Genomic DNA, 18,301 nt, shown 5'->3' on the forward strand with positions numbered 1-18,301 from the left:
CGAGCCTCATAAACCAGCCAGGAGGGGCACGGGTCCAGTAAACAAGTGGTGGAGCTCAGCCTTCTCATGATCCTGTCCACGTCATCGGGGGAAACAGGATCGAACTCATTCCAGATAACATGCTCAAGACCGCTTGATTCCTCCATGCCTGATTCTGCCCAGTCAGAGTCCAAACCGGTCCGGATCTGAGCGATTTTGTCCACCAGATGATAACTAAACTCCTCAGCCCGTCCCTGTAAGGGATCCTCCCTCATCTCCCGATTAAGGAGAGAGCGAGTCACCCTAAACAGGGCGGCTGGGCGATTATCTGCAGACGCGATGAGGGCAGCAAAGTAATTAGACTTTGACGTCTTCATCGCAGCGAGATAAGACCTTGTAAAGGCTCTTAGTCGCAATCGGTCAGATTCAGACCGGGTGGATCTCCAACCGCTCTCTAGACCCCGTCTCGGACGCTTCATCTCCCGGAGCTCCACAGAAAACCATGGGGCCCAACGGGATCTGTGCCGGGTCTGGGGTCGCAAGGGTACAACACGGTCGAGTGCCTCGGTGGCCGCCCTTTCCCAGGCATCCACCAAGGCATCGACCGGGCTGTGAGTGAGGGAGCTAGGTAAGGACCCAAGCACCATCTGGAACCGTTCTGGGTCCATTAGGCGCCTGGGACGGAACCACCTGGTTGGTTCCACAGCCCAGCGGTGGGGGGTGGCACAGCGGAAGACCAGCCGCAGGAGATAATGATCGGACCATGACAGGGGGACAATAGTTGGCAAGCCCCCTCCCAGATCATCCAACCATTGACCAGATAGAAAAATCAGGTCAAGAGTGTGACCCGCCCCATGAGTCAGGCCCTGAATTACTTGGGTCAGGTCCATGGCCGTCATGGAGGCCATGAACTCCTGAGCTAACTCTGACGACTCTCCCAGGGAAGGCAGGTTGAAGTCGCCCAGAACTATAAGTCTGGGAAACTACACCGTCAACCCTGAGAGGGTGTTGAGCAGCTCAGGCAGGACCATTGCTACACAGCTGGGCCCCAGGTATGTTAGCAACAGGCCCAACTGAGCCCGAGGGCCACATCTCATGAGAAGGGACTCACTCCCGCCTATCTGGACAACAGTGGTCTCTTGCGGACATAAGGTCTCCCGTATAACCACCACCACCCCACCGCCCCTGCCCTGAGCCCAAGGCTGGTGTAGCACACAGAAACCCGGAGGGCACAGTTCAACCAGAGGGACACCGCTCTCTGGGCCCAATCAGGTCTCCGTAATGCATGCCAGATCCGCGTGTTCCTCCTTGATCAATTCCCGGACGAGGGGAGCCTTGTTCACAACGGATCTGGCATTAAAATACACCAGTCTGAGCTCAGGGTCCTGGTCCCCCTCACCCCCGGACAAAAGGGTACTAACCGGAGGGTCGGAACACGCCACCGCTCAAAGACAGCGGGGGCGTGGTCCCAGATATTGATACGGCCCTCCGTATAACCGCCTGCTGCCATTCCCAATCGTTGGGATTTGCAACCCCACCCCAGTACCAGCGGAACTAAAGGGCTATACCCCCAACCCTATCTCACTGGGAACTATTGTAGGACCAGACTGACCGCCGGTTGATGAAACACACCCCAATTCCCTCCCCTCCCTCCCATCCCACCCTCCCTAACCCTTTAAAACAACCGGCTAAAAAATGTACTAGGGGCCTCTTAATGCATTTCCACCAGAGGCCCCTATTTAAGCCCAGCCACCTCTCGGGGTCCCAACAATTGGGCCCATCCTTAAGGGAAGTAAGGGACATGGCTACAGGTCATATCCAGGAGGGAGGAGCCCCCCTGAGAGCGTATAAGACCGTGCTAGAATATTGAATATGAACCATAACATAGTAAAAACTGCATAGGGCAATAAACCAAATAAACAATTAGATGACTGTGATGATGTTATAGAGCCAGGATATATATATCTCAGTCCTCCAGCTCAGTTCCACTCGGCTCTCACCCGAGTCAGCCAGGTGGAGCAGCCGCTCTCTCACCACCACTGAGAGAAGCCCACCTAAGGTAGACTGAGTCCAGAGTGCTAGGGAAGCCCATCCCACTGATCTCTCACATCAGTGGGAGGTTGATGAACAATCCTGGCCGCCCTCACCACGGCCTAATCCTGGTACCATATCAACTGGCAATAGGAAGTCTTAGGAGTGGGCACAAATGTTGGTATCCACCCTGCTCCAACTAACCGGGCATTAAGGAGGCATAATGCATTAAGGAGGTAGTCTTTGTGCCAAAACAGTGTGCGACAGCCAATCCAGGGGAGTCAGACCAAAACCTCCCCCCAACCAAGCAGAGCATGAGGGCCATGCCACAGAAAGTCTACAGGCCATTAAACCACCATCCTCAACAGAAAAATGCCTGGCAGCAGTCCAGACGGCAAGGCCACATCTTGGCCGATCTTCAGTCCAGCAGGCCTTCTGAAACGGAGAACGGGGTCTCCACGCCCCCAGAAAAGGCACCCACCCCCTGTCTATGTCTCCAGGGAGCAAAAGCATCCAGCAGCTGTCCAAACCGTAAAGCCACGCCCGGCCATTCTCCAGGCTGGGAGGCCTCCCAAGAGAGAAGGGAGCCTCTGTGCAGCTAAAAACAGCGCCCATCTGTTTGTCGGTGGGAGCGGCAGCAGACCAAGCAGCACGGCCACGCCTTGGCCGATCTTCGGGCCGAAAGGCCTTCCAGAAAGGGAAGAAAGCCCACCTGCTGCTTATGGAGGCGGCAGCGCTCCGGGAGGCATGGCCGAACCTTGGCCAATCTTCGGGCCAAGAGGTCTTCCGGGGGGAGAAAAGGGAGCCCCCCTGGAGCTCCCAGAAGCGGCAGCACACCGAATTCCAAGGCCAAACCTTGGCCGATCTTTGGGTCAGGAGACCTTCCGGAGGGAGGGAGAGGAGAGCTCACCAGCTGATTCAAGGATGCAACAACGCTCCGGAGGCAGAACCACGCCTCGGCCAATCCTCAGGCCAGCAGATCACAAAAGAAGAGGAAAGCCTTCGTGCCGCCAGAAAGTGGCCCCCAACTGCTGTCAATGCCTCTAAGTCTCCATTGGGTCACCACGCCACGGTTAGCCTTCCCCAAAAGCACATTTGGAGCCCATCACAGAGAGTGCGGACAACCGTCGCCATCTTGGGCAAAAAAAAATCCAGCTGCCCTACCTGCATGGCAGCCAAATGGAGGCAAGGGAAGATGCCTGGCCTCATGTGACTGGTGATAGAGTCTTCAGCACCCTGAAGAGAGATTTCTATAGATTTTATTGTAGAACTACCAGAAAGCAAGGGAAACACGGTCATTTGGGTGGTAACTGACTTATTTTCAAAACAGGTCTACTTTATCCCATGCCAGAACATCCCCACCACCAAAGCCCTGGCAAAGCTGTTCCTCCATCATGTATACTGCTTACATGGGGACCTATGTCACGTAATTTATGATAGAGGAATCCAATTCACATCAAAGTTCTGGAGAGCATTTTTGGACCTTTTGGGGACAGATCAGGGCCTGAGTTCTAGTCACCATCCGCAAATGAATGGTGGGACAGAATGAATGGACTCATTTCTAGATCAATACCTAAAATAATTTATTAACTACCAACAAGACAACTGGATTGACGTTTTGCCATTTGCTGAAATGGCTTATAACAATGCTGTATACACCAGCACTGGTTTTACCACTTTCCCAGTCACCAAGGGGCAAGACTTCACCCCAATGCCTGAGTTGCCAACTAATGAACCCACCGTCCCCTCATTAAAGGAGTGGATTAATCAGTTGAAGAATACCTGGCCAGTTGTTTACAAAACTTTAGACGAGGCCAGAGCAGCCTTCAAGGCACAGGCAGACAAGAAAAGAGTGCCTAAACCGTTCTGCATTGGCGATCGACTATACCTGTCTACTCGATTCCAACAGTCCCTACAATCTTCTGAGAAATTAGCCCCAAAATTTATGGGGCCTTTCCCCATCAAACGCATTATAAACCCTGTCACAGTAGAGTTAGGCTTGCCCAAAACCTTACGACAAGTCCACCCTGTCTTCTGTTGCAGCCTTCTAAATCCTGAAATAATCTCACCTTTACAGCCAGCGCCTGCCCCCTCCCCAATCTCTCAGCTCATCATGGTAGAGGGTAAACAACACTTTGAAATTAAAGAAACCCTTGACTCCTGAAAACACCACGGAGCAACACAATACCCCATACTATGGGAGGTCCTCCTTGCAACTCAAAATGAATGGGTTCACAAGAAACACGTTAGAGTCCCTATACTACTCAAGGGATTCCATGCTCTTTACCTGGATAAACCTAATCATTTTACTCTTTTCTCTCCTCTTTATTATTTTCTATTTGCTCCAGGTAGATTTCTCCTTTTAGGGGGGGCAGCATGTCAGGTCCCCATAGATCCCTATTGGGACACTGCCATTCGGGGTTTTTTTCTGTGATGTATCCATTTCACTTTGTTCCTCTTTTGCTTTGATGTATCTTTCTGGGAAATGGGAGGGGGGGAGGGATGTGCCTGGGACCATCTGCTTTGTCTCATCCCTGGAGAATCAAGGTCACGGTGCCTGAGAACGACTTCTTATCACCGTCTCAGCTTGGAGTTCACACAACACCTTTGCACCTCTGGATTAGCTCTCTATGAACTGGGCAGTTGGGAGGGGTTTGAACAATGGGTTTTAACCTAGTGTTTTTGTGCGAGAACTTTAGATCCTGCCTGTTTTCTCTGCAGTCACTATCTCATTAAAATATCCTTTTGAAATGCTGCCTGCTTTTCTTGAGGGAATAGCTGAGGCTAGACCTTACAACTTCAGAGGAGTGAACAGTTCCCCTTTTTTGCCTCTTCTGTCATTCTGTCTGGTGCAGCTGAAGATAGTGTGGTCAATATCATTGTGACAGGTGAAGGCATTTTTTCATTTTTTTTGATGGTGAATTTAACAAGTGGAATAGGTACATGCTTAGACATTAGCAATTTATCCCCCACCCATCACATCACTGTAAATGAAAAGTTTTGTTGTCAAATACAAATTTTGTGATGGGGATGTTAAAGTGGCCTCTGGGATCTGCACATAGGCCAGTGCCTCTTTAATGAGCGAGCAAGATTGTTGATGCTGGGGGATGCACTTAATGTGTTTGGAGACAAGGATAGCTGTGAGTGTCACCATGAAGCAAAATAAATCTGTTTATTGTGAATTAGAACTATTTTAAAGCTTGTACCACTATCTTCTCTGTTTCATTGCTTAAAAGAGAAATCTCTACACCTTCAAGCCATTATAATCAGAGAGGCCCTGGTGACCCCAAATTTTTACTCCTGCTATGAATCTTGAGGTTACAAAATTAAGTCTCTCACTTTTTTTTTATTTGGAAGGCTCCAGTGAAGACCAGACAACCCCAGTTTTGGTTACTGGCTTAAAAGGATTGAAAGTGATTGATGTAGCCTGTGGGAGTAGTGATGCCCAGACTCTTGCTGTAACAGAAAATGGTGAGTAGCCCAATCTGCAACATTATTGAGATCATGAGACTGGGAAACTTATCTTTTTGTCTTTCCTATTTTTGACTAGTTTTATGTGTTGGATTGAATGCTGTGTTTATCTGCTGTACAACAGTTTTATTCTTATTAAAATACTTATAGATTTCTTTTGGTCAAAGATGCTTTGGGTACTATAGGAATTGTAATAGTAAAAAAAAGAATAACAAATATTAATATAATAGCAACTCCCTAAGAATAAAATCCTGATTTAATTGTTAAAAAATAGCAAATGATGACTTCAATAGAAATGTACTTTCTTTTCTTAGAAGTATAGCAATGGACTGATGTAGCTTTCAAAATGGAAGGGGGAGATTAGGTAATTTTTTTATTATTTTAATTCCATTTATATCCCGCCCTTCTCCGAAGACTCAGGGCGGCTTACGAGCTTAGCAGTAGCCTTCATTCTATGTATATGCCTGCTTATTAGGGCTTTCACACACCCCCAAGCGGCATTATTACAAAGTCAGCTTAATTGCCCCCAACAATCTGGGTCCTCATTTTACCTACCTCGGAAGGATGGAAGGCTGAGTCAACCTTGAGCCTGGTGGGATGCAAACCTGCACTAATTGCAGGCAGCTGGTGTTACTTAAGGAGGCATTAGCCCACTGCTCCACCAAGGATGCTGTACAGAAAAAATGTTTCATTTCTACCAAATTTTTTGGTAGTGGGACATAAACAGATACAAAGTAAAATCAAGAAGCATTGTAGAAGCATGTTCAATTTGTACATAAACAAACTAGAATATTGATTACATGTTCAGTTCCTTAGACCACTTCTAGGTGAAGTACTATACTTTCACTAGTAAAAAATATAATAGAAATGTTGCTTAAAATTGCTCTTTTTTACAGAAAGTTGCGGATATTAACATTTCACAGTTATTTATATCTACTTTCTTTTTTTTATAAATATTTTATTGGTTTTTAACTATAACAATCTCCAGTACCTGGTGTACAGCATGTTGTCTTGGTTTATATTTTAACAAGAAAAAAGGACAATAATAATTAATTAACAATCAATAATAATTAAATTTGATAATTCTATAAGTAATGTATTAATGATATATCTCTTTGATCTTCCCTTCTCCCGTTTGTATTCTTCTTCAACCTTAGCAAAAATATAACTCTTAATATTTTCAATACATAAATGATTAGATATAGGCATTTTATATATTTATACAAATAATAATCTATATAACATTTTTTTCAGCTTATATTATTCTCATAATCATCTCATTAGTTCAGCATGCATCCTATTTTTATAATTTTTCTTTGCTTCAATTCTCTTATATTCAGTCCAATTCTTATCAGTCATAATTTCTTCATATTAATCATCTAACTGTCCAAATTTTCCCATTTAGGTACATCATCCCAATATTTTATGTCATGCATTATAAAAATACTATACTTTTTATCTATCTTATAGTATCTAGATATAACATCCTTTTTAATCAGTTATATTTCACTTACATTAATAAAAGTTACATCATGCTATTTTAACATTTCATATATAATAGAAAATACTATATTACTTAAATCTCTTACCCTTCTTGTTATAAGGCCCCTTTTATGTTCAAAATTCTCTGTTCTTTTAGCCATATTTAAACAAATGTTTATTTATGTAATAGTCCATTTGGTAGGGTGAGTCAAATCTCTTGTATCTGTCTCTGGTCTTCTTCTTTTGCGGAGTAATTTTCCATGTTGATATAATCCGCTTACCCAGCAGTTCCTGTATTTTTACAAATATTGTTGGGAATGTAAAAGATGAAGTAAGTGAAATGAATACTTTGTGTCTCCCAAACTTTGATGGTTCTCCTGATAATTCTATAGTCCATTCCATTTTTCTTGTTGTATTGGAACCTTGTAGATTTTTTCCTGTGTCAAATTGTAACTCTTTTCCTTTGTTATTTCATCAATTTGATCATACTCTTCTAATTTGTAGTCTGCTGTCTGATTTATTTGTTCATTTGTTGTTATTTCCTGGGTGTTTTTTAATTGTAGATTTAGATTGGAAATATTCTTATTTAAATCATCAAAGTTGTTCCATATTTCCTCATGATTTGAGTCTATTGTCATTTGTATTTGTCCTAACACTACATATATTTCCTCCTGGAAAGTATTTATCTTGCTTTGAAGTATTGCTTCTGGAGGCCCTTGATTTTCCAGGCTAAGTCCTTCAGGAGAAAATATTGAATGTGGTATCCTGTCATTTTTTTTGATACATATGTGACATCCATGTTGTCTCCCCCCTTCAAGTAATTTTTCATCAATGTTTTAATTCAAAAGTCAATTTATCAGTCAGTCAAAGTTACAGTTCAGTGTGTTAAGCCACTTTAAATCCTTCCTGCAGATCCTCTTCTAAAAGATTAGCCAAAAAGCCAAGGTTTTTCTTTTCCATAAACAGTTCTTAGATTTAAACTACAGTCCAGGTGTTTTTTTTCCCTTTCAGACACTTTTTGATCTTATAGCTGGCTCTTCCTTTGTTCCCAGCTGTCTTCAAGGCTATTTGCAATTCAAAGGAACAACTTTTTCTTTGTTTCTAGGCATTTTGCCAATTTCTGAGTCCTTATTGTTAGTGTTCTATTCTCTGATTCTCCATTAGATGTCAGCAGTTATTTCTTTTTTTCAGTTTTTTTCCAATCAAAAAGTTATTTTTGTTATATATTTTTATAATTCTATCAAAAATTCTTTAGGGTATAATCTTGACAGTTTTTTAGTTCCTAAATTTATCCAGACTGTAGTATTTTAAATAAAATTTTAGTATATCTCTTTCCTCCTTTAATATTTTCGCCACTTCCATTTGTAAGGGAATGGGGATATAGTCCCCTCCCTTCACTTCTGGAGGTTTTCTTGCTTTGGGGATCTTTTCAAGGATTTATTATTATTATTATTATTATTATTATTATTATTATTATTATTATTATTATTATTATTAATTTTATTTGTATACCGCCCTTCTCCCGAAGGACTCAGGGCGGTGAACAGTTAGTTAGTAAATAGAAGAAAGAAGATCAGTACTCTTACCAATTCCAAGCACACTGTTCACCGATGCTCAGGTTCGTGCTCTGGGACTTCGGCTGCAAGTAGCTTAGGTTAGATGCTGATCTCACACTAGCCTTTTTCCTGTTGGGTTTGGAGGGCTTTCCCTGGATCATAAAAAGAGATTGCTGCCGCTTTGTGATCAATGGGCCCCCCGTTTTTCACGGTTACCTCGTTGGGGCAATTTTGGACCCATCTAGAGTCCCCCTAGCAGGACAAAATTAGCCGTAGGGAGCGGAGGTCCGCTCTTGAGGGCCATGCGCTATGGACACAAAACCTGAATTCTATACTTTCAAGTTGCTTTAGTTGTAATGTTCCATTGCCTGGAACTGCAAATATTATTTATTCTATTATTATTCTAACCTTAGTGAGATCTGTTTTTCCAGGTCAAGTATGGTCTTGGGGAGATGGAGATTATGGGAAATTAGGAAGAGGTGGCAGTGATGGCTGCAAAACTCCCAAACTGATAGAAAAACTTCAGGACTTGGATGTTGTTAAAGTACGCTGTGGGAGTCAGTTCTCACTTGCTCTAACAAAAGATGGACAGGTGTACTCATGGGGAAAAGGAGACAGTCAGAGGCTTGGGCATGGAACGGAAGAACATGTTCGTTATCCCAAACTGCTGGAAGGCTTGCAAGGTGAGTGAAGAGAAAATTGCTTGATATGATAATCTAGAAATTGATAATTCCCAGAAATTGTTAACTTAATGGCTATCTTAGGCAGACAGTTATCCAAGCAATTTTTTTCAGTGTATGGAATAATTCTTATTGATCAAGAGTCAATGTCTTCTACCAAGATAAATCTTCTCTAACTGAAGATTTTGTTTTTTAACTTGGTAATATGTGGAATATTGTGATTAACATGCTAGGATTTTTGTGCAAACTGTTGATTCCAAAGAACAAAAGTACTCTTGAACATATGTGGGCACATAGCTAGCATTTCATGGCAGCTCTAGAAAGGGTTCTCAAACTTTGTGACTCCTTAGCTCCTTAAAATGATAAATGAATATGCGTGATTTATCCATGAATTGATTTCATAAAAATTAGAATTGGGCACAAATTACCAGTTCCTTTGAATAATGAAAACTAATTTAAATATAAAATAAAACAATGATAAAACCCAAACTTTATGATATAAGAAAAAATCCAATGTATTTTAAAGCCATTCCTTTTTTTAATGATAAGGGATAGTTTGCTTCCTGCAATCAGAATTCAGTATTGAGACAGTCACTCTTTTTTCACATTCTACATTTGCTTTTTCATCATTATTTGTTCTTTATAGCAGGAATTATAGAAAAACCTCATTCATACAACCTTTGGATCAGAGGGACTGCCCAGTTCTTGTTGAACTTGAATGCTTTCAATTTTAGTATACATAAAGTTTATAGAAATTATATAGTTATGAAATGAGATAGATTTTAGTACAGTTGCAAGAAACAGTATGTGAACCCTTTGGGATTATGTGGCTTTTTGCATGAATTGGCCATAAAATGCGCTCTAAAAGTCATGTAAGTCACGACGATAGAAAAACACAGTCTGCTTAAAATAATACTACACAAACATTAGCTGTTGTCATGTTTTAATTGAAGATAAGATGGAAACATTCACAGTGCAGGGTGGAAAAAGTATGTGAACCTTTGGACTTAATAACTGGTTGACCCTCCTTTGGCAGCAATAACCTCAACCAAACGTTTCCTGTAGTTGCAGATCAGACCTGCACAACGATCTGGAGTAATTTTGGACCACTCCTCTTCACAAAACTGTTTCAGTGTAGCAATATTCTTGGGATGTCTGGTGTGAATCGCTCTCTTAAGGTCATGCCACAGCATTTCAATCGGGTTGAGGTCAGGACTCTGACTGGGCCACTCCAGAAGGCATATTCTGTTCTGTTGAAGCCATTGTTTTGTTGAATTACTTGTATGCTTTGGGTCATTGTCCTGTTGCATCACCCATCCTCTGCGGAGCTTCAGTTGGTGGACAGATGGTCGTACATTTTCCTCCAAATTGTCCTGATAAACTCTGGAATTCATTTTCCCATCAATGATAACAATCCGTCCAGGCCCTGAGGCAGCAAGCAGCCCCAAACCATGATGCTCCCTCCGCCATGTTTTACAGCGGGGATGAGGTTTTGATGTTGGTGTGCTGTGCCATTTTTTCTCCACACATAGTGTTGTGTGTTTTTCCCAAACAACTCAATTTTGGTTTCATCTGCCCATGTTTGAAGTTTGCAAAAGAGCACCTGGATGTTCCACAGCACTACTGGCAAAATATACTGTGGACAGATGAAACCAAAATTGAGTTATTTGGGAAAAACACACAACACTATGTGTGGAGAAAAAATGGCACAGCACACCGATTGAAATGCTGTGGCATGACCTTAAGAGAGCGATTCACACCAGACATCCCAAGAATATTGCTACACTGAAACAGTTTTGTGCAGAGGAGTGGTCCAAAATTACTCCAGATCATTGTGCAGGTCTGATCTGCAACTACAGGAAATGTTTGGTTGAGGTTATTGCTGCCAAAGGAGGGTCAACCAGTTATTAAGTCCAAAGGTTCACATACTTTTTCCACCCTGCACTGTGAATGTTTCCATCTTATCTTCAATTAAAACATGACAACAGCTAATGTTTGTGTAGTATTATTTTAAGCAGACTGTGTTTTTCTATTGTTGTGACTTACATGACGTTTAGAGCACATTTTATGGCCAATTCATGCAAAAAACCACATAATCCCAAAGGGTTCACATACTTTTTCTTGCAACTGTATGTTAAAGACAACAGAAGCAAAAAGTAAGAATATTTTTTCAGGGGAAAGGATGCTTACTATATTGTAATAACTATCTACACTGTAAAAGTGTAGATAGATGGCTTCCACAGTTAAGTTGTTGGTTACTGATTTAGCTGGTTTTTAAAAAAGAATTAGACATTACAATTATCATATCACAATGAGTGGTTATTTTTATAGACTTTTTGGAAGATAGACTATTTCTTATGCCCTATTTCTTACGGTCATCTGGTTGGCCTCTGTCAGGAATGGCCTTGGCTTTCAGTCTACAGCAATAGATATTAACAAAGAATATTTGTAGCTCAGGATTGAAATGGGCGTCGTTGGTGCTCTCTAAGCTTGCTTGTTTTCTTGCAGACATTTCATTATCCACATTAGGCAACATCATCAGTGCTAGTCTGATGATTCATCAGTGCTAGTCTCAGTAGTACTAATGATGTTATCTAGTTTCAGTAATGAAATGTCTGCAAGAAAACAAGCAAACTCAGAGCACCAAGGACTCCTCATAGATATTAGCTTCAAAAAGGAGAAACCTAGTAGCCATTGTTCCTAATAGAATAATGTCGAAATATAATTAAAATGATTTCAAGATCAGATTTAAAGTGTTTTATTTTAATTTGTCTTTCAGGTTATAATGAGAGTAATTATTGTCATAATTTTTGTTTCATTATTTTCATGTGTTCAGGAAAAAAAGTTATAGATGTAGTAGCTGGCTCTACTCACTGTTTAGCCCTCACAGAAGATAATGAAGTCTATAGCTGGGGAAGCAATGATCAGTGCCAGCATTTTGACACTTTGAGGATTACTAAACCAGAGCCAACTGCTCTTCCAGGACTGGACTCAAAGCACATTGTTGGTATTGCCTGTGGACCAGCCCAGGTAAGTTTTCCCTTTACAGTGCTCATGAGGTTATAAACAGGGTTGGGAAACTGGTTTAAGAATATGTTTCTATTTTATGTTTCATATCTAACCCATCCCTTTGATTTATATATTTTATGTTTCACATGTGCCACCTGTTTTTACTAATATGGCTATCCAGAGTACTTTTGACTTTCATTGCACTTCAAATTTGCATTTTGATCACGACTGCATAGCAGCTGTACTGTCATTTCTGAGTTTGCATGTGTGTGAGTGCAGAGTAATTAGAAGTGGCATTTTGGGATTTTTAGGATTAGTTATTTGCATGATGTTTCCAAGTTAGAATCTACTTTTTCAAATAATATTCCCCCCCACACACACTTTTCTTGGTGAAGATGATTGATAAAACAGAAGCAGAATTACACTTAGGGATACAGAGACAGCAGTTTCCTTTGGTACAAAAGCTTGTTTTGAAATGTAATTTCTAAATCAGCGTTGGATGAAAATTCAGGAATAGAATGTAATATAATTTCATTGTTATGCAAAACATCTTCGCTTCTCTTTCCCAAGCTCTGCATATGACTTTAAAAGTAGGGCTTATGTGTCTTCTGTTATGTTTTTGGGTCCTGGAAATAGATTCATTCCTAGGGCAACGTGCAGGGTGAAAATTGTGATCTGAAAAATGATTAGGTTCTTCTCACCTAATTCAAAGTAAAATTGGATCAGCTATCCTCAGAAGACTCAGTTACTTTTAGCTAGGCCAGGGGCTACACGTGGCCCTTGAATAGGCTGCTGGAAATTATATTATATTACTCAAACTAGGAGGTCACTACTTTAGGCAAAAACTAAATTTGATTTCTGGTTTAGGCAAACTTTACGTTTGATTCCATCTCATCTATGTTTTATTGCAGTTAGAATCAGAAGTAATTAATATGATTATTCTTCAGTAATAGATAATTTCCCAGTTTGATAATATTAAAAGTATTACTTGGTAGTGTTTTATGAGCACATGTAAACTGAATTGAGGAGAAAAGCTTAAATTGTGAAATAGTGCTACCTATTTATTGATTGCATCTCTTGGTTTGTCACAGCAATTATTTTTAATTATTTTTATTTTTTTTATTTAAAAAGTTTTACAATACATTTTAACTTAAATCCCCCCCACCCCTATCTAACCCTCCCTATCCCTCTCCCCCATTCCCTCCTCTCCCCCTCCCCACTTCCCAGAGCTAAATACAGGGTATAAAAACGAAAAACAAACATAAGCACCCATATGTTATCAACAATAAACTATTAATTCTATCACCCTCTAGCTCATGTAAAATGATTACAAACAATATTAATATTACAGATAAAAAAAAGAAGAAAACAGAAAAGGAGCTTTACTCAAATGCTAAATAAAATTTCTTAATCCCAATCCTTATTCATATTAATTTAAAAAAAAAACAAACAAAAAACTTTCATCTTCTATTTACATTCTCCCACATTTCTCTAATTTCTAAACAAATTCTCAGTTACACGCCAAGAGCGCCTATCTCTATTAACCTTATTAATCTCCAACCAAACTGAACTATAATCAAAAATAGTTCTTGCATGTATCACACCAAATGTCTCGCAGTTCCAGATCATCCTTGAGTTCAAATAAAAAAAAAAGATTTAGGCAATCTCTAGGACACCATTCCGGTCTCCAATAAAAATAAAATAAAAAATTCAAAAATTTATAATCCAATTAGGTAACCTTTATATGTAGTAAGTTAAGAAAAATCAACTTGTTAATTAGGAGCTTGCGTACCCATTCTTAAATTCAACAAATACTTTAAGTCCATAACCCTAATATACATTTCTTGCAAACAAATGACATCAGTCTTAAATTGTTTTAAATATTGAAAAACTTTCTTTCTCCTCTATGATGAATTTAATCCATTGACATTCTAAATTAGAAATTTAGTCACCAATCTTGACGCTCCAAAGCTTTTGGAGCACGTCCGACATGACCCCTGTAACTTCTTTGGACCGCGCCCCTCCCACAGCTTCACTGTAAGTACGCTTTGGAGGTTCCATAACTTTCTGCTGGTCTTGCTCTTGCTCTCGTCTCGCTCGTCTTAGGGCGGCACGCGTCATCCTCTGCCCTCCAGCAGCGACCGATGAGACTGTAACTTGATCCCCTCCAGCACCATTCTCCTCTGTCTGTCTATCTGCAACATCTTGAGGCTTTCCCTTGCCATATCCCTTTGCAGCTTCCAAAAGTGATAGGGGGGTTGCTTTTAACACATTGCTATAAAAATCACGTGCCTGGGCCACAGTAACCAGACGATGTCTTTTACCTTCGTGCATCACCGCCAGTCCAACTGGAATCTTCCATCTAAACTTAATATCACATTTCTTAAGTTCCTGTACAAGAAATGCAAAATCTTTCCTTCTCCTTAAAATCTTTGGAGGAATCTCTTTTAAAACCAAGACTTCTTGCTCAGCCACTACCAATTTAGTATCATAAGCAGCTTGAATGACTTCATCTCTAATTACTCTCTTTGTAAAGTAGACCACCACATCTCTGGGTAACTTCCTCTATCTTGCAATCCATGAATTTACACGAAAATTTTTATCCATACTTCCCTCAATTTCAGATGCTGGCTGGCCCAATACCGCTTCCAAAGCCTCAGAGATCAGCTGCTTTAAATCTTCTTTAGAATTCTCCTTTAAGCCCCTGATTCTAATAGCATACTGCATCTGATGGTACTGAACAAGGCTCAATTCTCCGTCCATTTTGTCCCTTATATTTTCATTCTCTAATACCTTTGCTTCTAATATAGAGTTCTTTTGACTGAGATCCTCCACTTTTTCATCCAGCTGTTGCACACATTCAGCTACACTTTCAATCATAGACAACATGTCTGCCCTCATTGCTCTAAACCTCTCTTCCATCTTCTTCTCCAATTTCTCCTCCAGCTTTTTCAACTTTTTATCCATCATATCAGACATTAATTGTGAATGCTTTTCAAGGGCATCTTGTAAATCCTTAAGCGTCAATGCCGGAGGAGGTGCAGGAGGAAGCAAAGCTTGCAACGAGGTCTGTTGCACCGGGGAAGACCACGCACTCCGAAGAGCTTTAGAAGTTTTGGCCGCCATCTTTCCCCACTTTCACTTATTGCGCACTTTCACTTTAAAGCTGTAAAATCCATTGAGCTAGAGAGTAAAGATAAGAGTCCACATCACCTTGACCTCCTGTACCGCTCTGCCTGCATCTTGATACTCAAAAGTATTTCCTTCTGGCAGGGGTGGTTGCTAACGCCTGGCTCTGCTCCAAAAATCCCAGAGCAGAGGCGCTGTGCAGCTCGGAGCAACCCAGGCTTCGGGGGGGCTCAATCCTTCAGCCGCCCAAACTCTCAGCTCAGGCAGCCCCGGAGAGCTCAACCCCTACCTGGGGCCTCACCCCCTCGTCTTCTCCCGAGGAGGGGGCTTCAAATCCATCTAAACAGCTGATCGGCGCTGTTTACGATGAAAAAAACACAGCTGCAGAGCGGACAGCCCGGAGACGGCTGTCTTCGGCGTCGCATCGCCACCGGAACTATTTTTAATTTTTTTGTTGTGTATATATTTGTTATATTTTTCAATTTTTGTTATTTCTTCGATAGATGTCTTAGTATATTTGATGATATTTTAAATGAAATAATCTTTCAGTTGTGAGAGGCAGAAATAAACTTAATTAATTAGATTTTGGGGAGCTGATTGTGAGGCTCCTACATTTTAGATTGTGTACTTTGCCCTAAACTGTGTTTATTCAATACACATATATTTTCCCCTATAATTTATTTAAAAATTGATAGCTTTTAGAGAGGGATGACCAAGGGAGCATCTTCCAGAAGTTCTACATCCCAGAGATAATAATGTTTAATCCTAATTTGTTTTAATTTTTCTTTTCTTTGCAGAGCTTTGCCTGGTCATCTTGTTCAGAATGGTCAATTGGTTTACGTGTCCCCTTTGTGGTAGATGTTTGCTCAATGACATTTGAACAGTTGGATCTTCTATTAAGACAAATTACAGAAGGAATGGATGGTAGTTCTGACTGGCCACCTCCACAGGAAAAAGAATGTATGGCTGTGGCTACTTTGAATCTTCTAAGGCTGCAGGTATTTTAAATATCACATTCAGAATGGAGTCTTAGAATCTCAGTTGTGGTAATTAACTATTAAATTAGTTGGAATTAACATTGACTTGCTAATTTATAAACCCTTTATTTTTTATTTTTTATTATCTTTACATAGGCCTCAAAGAGTGACAGCTATTATCATAGTAGTATTGTAGATTGCACCTTAAAGGTGTAGCTTGCCTATGGTTCGGTAATTACCATGTCAATTACTGACTTGGGTTTTAATCCTTCAAAGACTCTTCCAACTCTATTATTCTGCTTGATCCTAGTTTGATCCTAGTACACCATACTTCAAGACCAATACTCCTTTTCCATGTAATTGGGATTGTGTTTATAACATATTTTAACATATTAGTCAAATTTTCACATACATTAGAAGTATATTCCTTAGTAAATGTTTTAGCATTTGCAACTATGTATGTTTATTTTATAGCATTAGAATTCTTCCTTGAATTTGCTTCATTGCTTATAAGTTATCTGTACTTGTCTTTCAGCTTCATGCGGCAATTAGTCACCAAGTTGATCCTGAATGCCTTGGCTTGGGTTTAGGCAGTGTCTTGCTCAACAGCCTGAAGCAGACAGTAGTGACTTTAGCAAGTAATGCTGGTGTGCTTAATACTGTGCAGTCAGCTGCCCAAGCAGTGTTGCAGAGTGGATGGTCTGTGTTACTACCGACTGCAGAGGAACGAGCAAGAGCTCTTTCGGCACTTTTACCCAGTGCAGGTATGCTTCATTCACAGATATGTGAAGATAACACAGAAAAAGACATTGTTCATACGTCATACATTACAAAAGTGTTGTTAACTTTTAGTTTCAGGGAATGAAACAAATGTGAGTCCAGGTCGTAGATTTATGATTGATCTACTGGTTGGAAGTTTGATGGCTGATGGGGGTCTAGAATCTGCATTGAATGCTGCTATTACTGCAGAAATTCAGGTAGGTAAATTATGAATGTTTAGGCTAGCAATGTTTATGAGGGGAAAGGATTGTCATTTACCATTCAATAAATGGTATACATAGATTATTGCATAGTCTATCCCATTAACTAGAAATACTATGGATTGGGAAATCTGGTAATTTATTGTTGTTGTTAGTTGTGAAGTCATGTCCGACCCATCACGACCCAATGGACAACATTCCTCCAGGCCTTCCTATCCTCTACCATCTTCTGGAGTCCATTTAAGCTCAAGCCTACTGCTTCAGTGTCTCCATCCAGCCACCTCATTCTCTGTTGTCTCCTTCTTCTCTTGCCCTCAATCTTTCCCAGCATTATGCTCTTCTCCAGTGAGTCCTTCCTTCTCATTAGGTGGCCAAAGTATTTGAGTTTCAACTTCAGGATCTGGCCTTCTAAAGAGCAGTCAGGGTTGATCTCCTCTAGGACTGACCGGTTTGAACGCTTTGCAGTCCAAGGGACTCGCAGGAGTCTTCTCCAGCACCATAGTTCAAAGGCTTCAATTCTTTAGTGCTCAGCCTTTCTTATGGTCCAACTTTCACAGCCATACATTGCAACTGGGAAAACCATGGCCTTGACTATATGCACTTTTGTTGGCAGGGTGATTGTTCTGTTCCCCCACCCTCAAGGTACAAACAAACAGACAAGCAGGTACTAAGCAAAAGGGTTAAGTCTTTATACCACAATATAATTGCTGTCCGATAAAGTCTTGGCAGCAAGCTACCCACAGTCAGCCAAAAATAAGCTAGTTATCTCAAATGTTCTCTGACATGAGATAACTGCCAACAAGTAAGTCCAAGAAAATCCAGGCAAAGAAACCAAAATCAGAGATGAAGAAGCGTAGTCACAAAATCCAGACCAGGGTTCACACAGGTAGAGAAATCCGACAGACGTGACCAGAAGCAGTGTTGAATTAAATTGTTCATCACAAAGTTGTGAGAGCAGCCACACCCCCTTTTGTACCTTATGGGGTGTGGCTCAATGACTCAGCTAC

General features: G+C 40.9%; 1 protein-coding gene across 1 annotated transcript in view; it reads left to right on the forward strand.

Annotated features, from left to right (window-relative positions):
- The window catches only part of HERC2 (HECT and RLD domain containing E3 ubiquitin protein ligase 2), a 166,135-nt gene that overhangs the window by 32,661 nt on the left and 115,173 nt on the right, over positions 1–18,301 (forward strand). The window contains exons 14-19 of the mRNA XM_083361535.1: positions 5,368–5,481; positions 8,951–9,202; positions 12,036–12,229; positions 16,135–16,335; positions 16,850–17,078; positions 17,167–17,291. Coding sequence (XP_083217661.1) covers positions 5,368–5,481; positions 8,951–9,202; positions 12,036–12,229; positions 16,135–16,335; positions 16,850–17,078; positions 17,167–17,291 — 1,115 coding nt within the window. The remainder of the gene's footprint in view (positions 1–5,367; positions 5,482–8,950; positions 9,203–12,035; positions 12,230–16,134; positions 16,336–16,849; positions 17,079–17,166; positions 17,292–18,301) is intronic.

This window comes from Vipera ursinii (genome assembly GCF_947247035.1).
Source record: "Vipera ursinii genome assembly, chromosome: 4".
NCBI lineage: Eukaryota > Metazoa > Chordata > Lepidosauria > Squamata > Viperidae > Vipera > Vipera ursinii.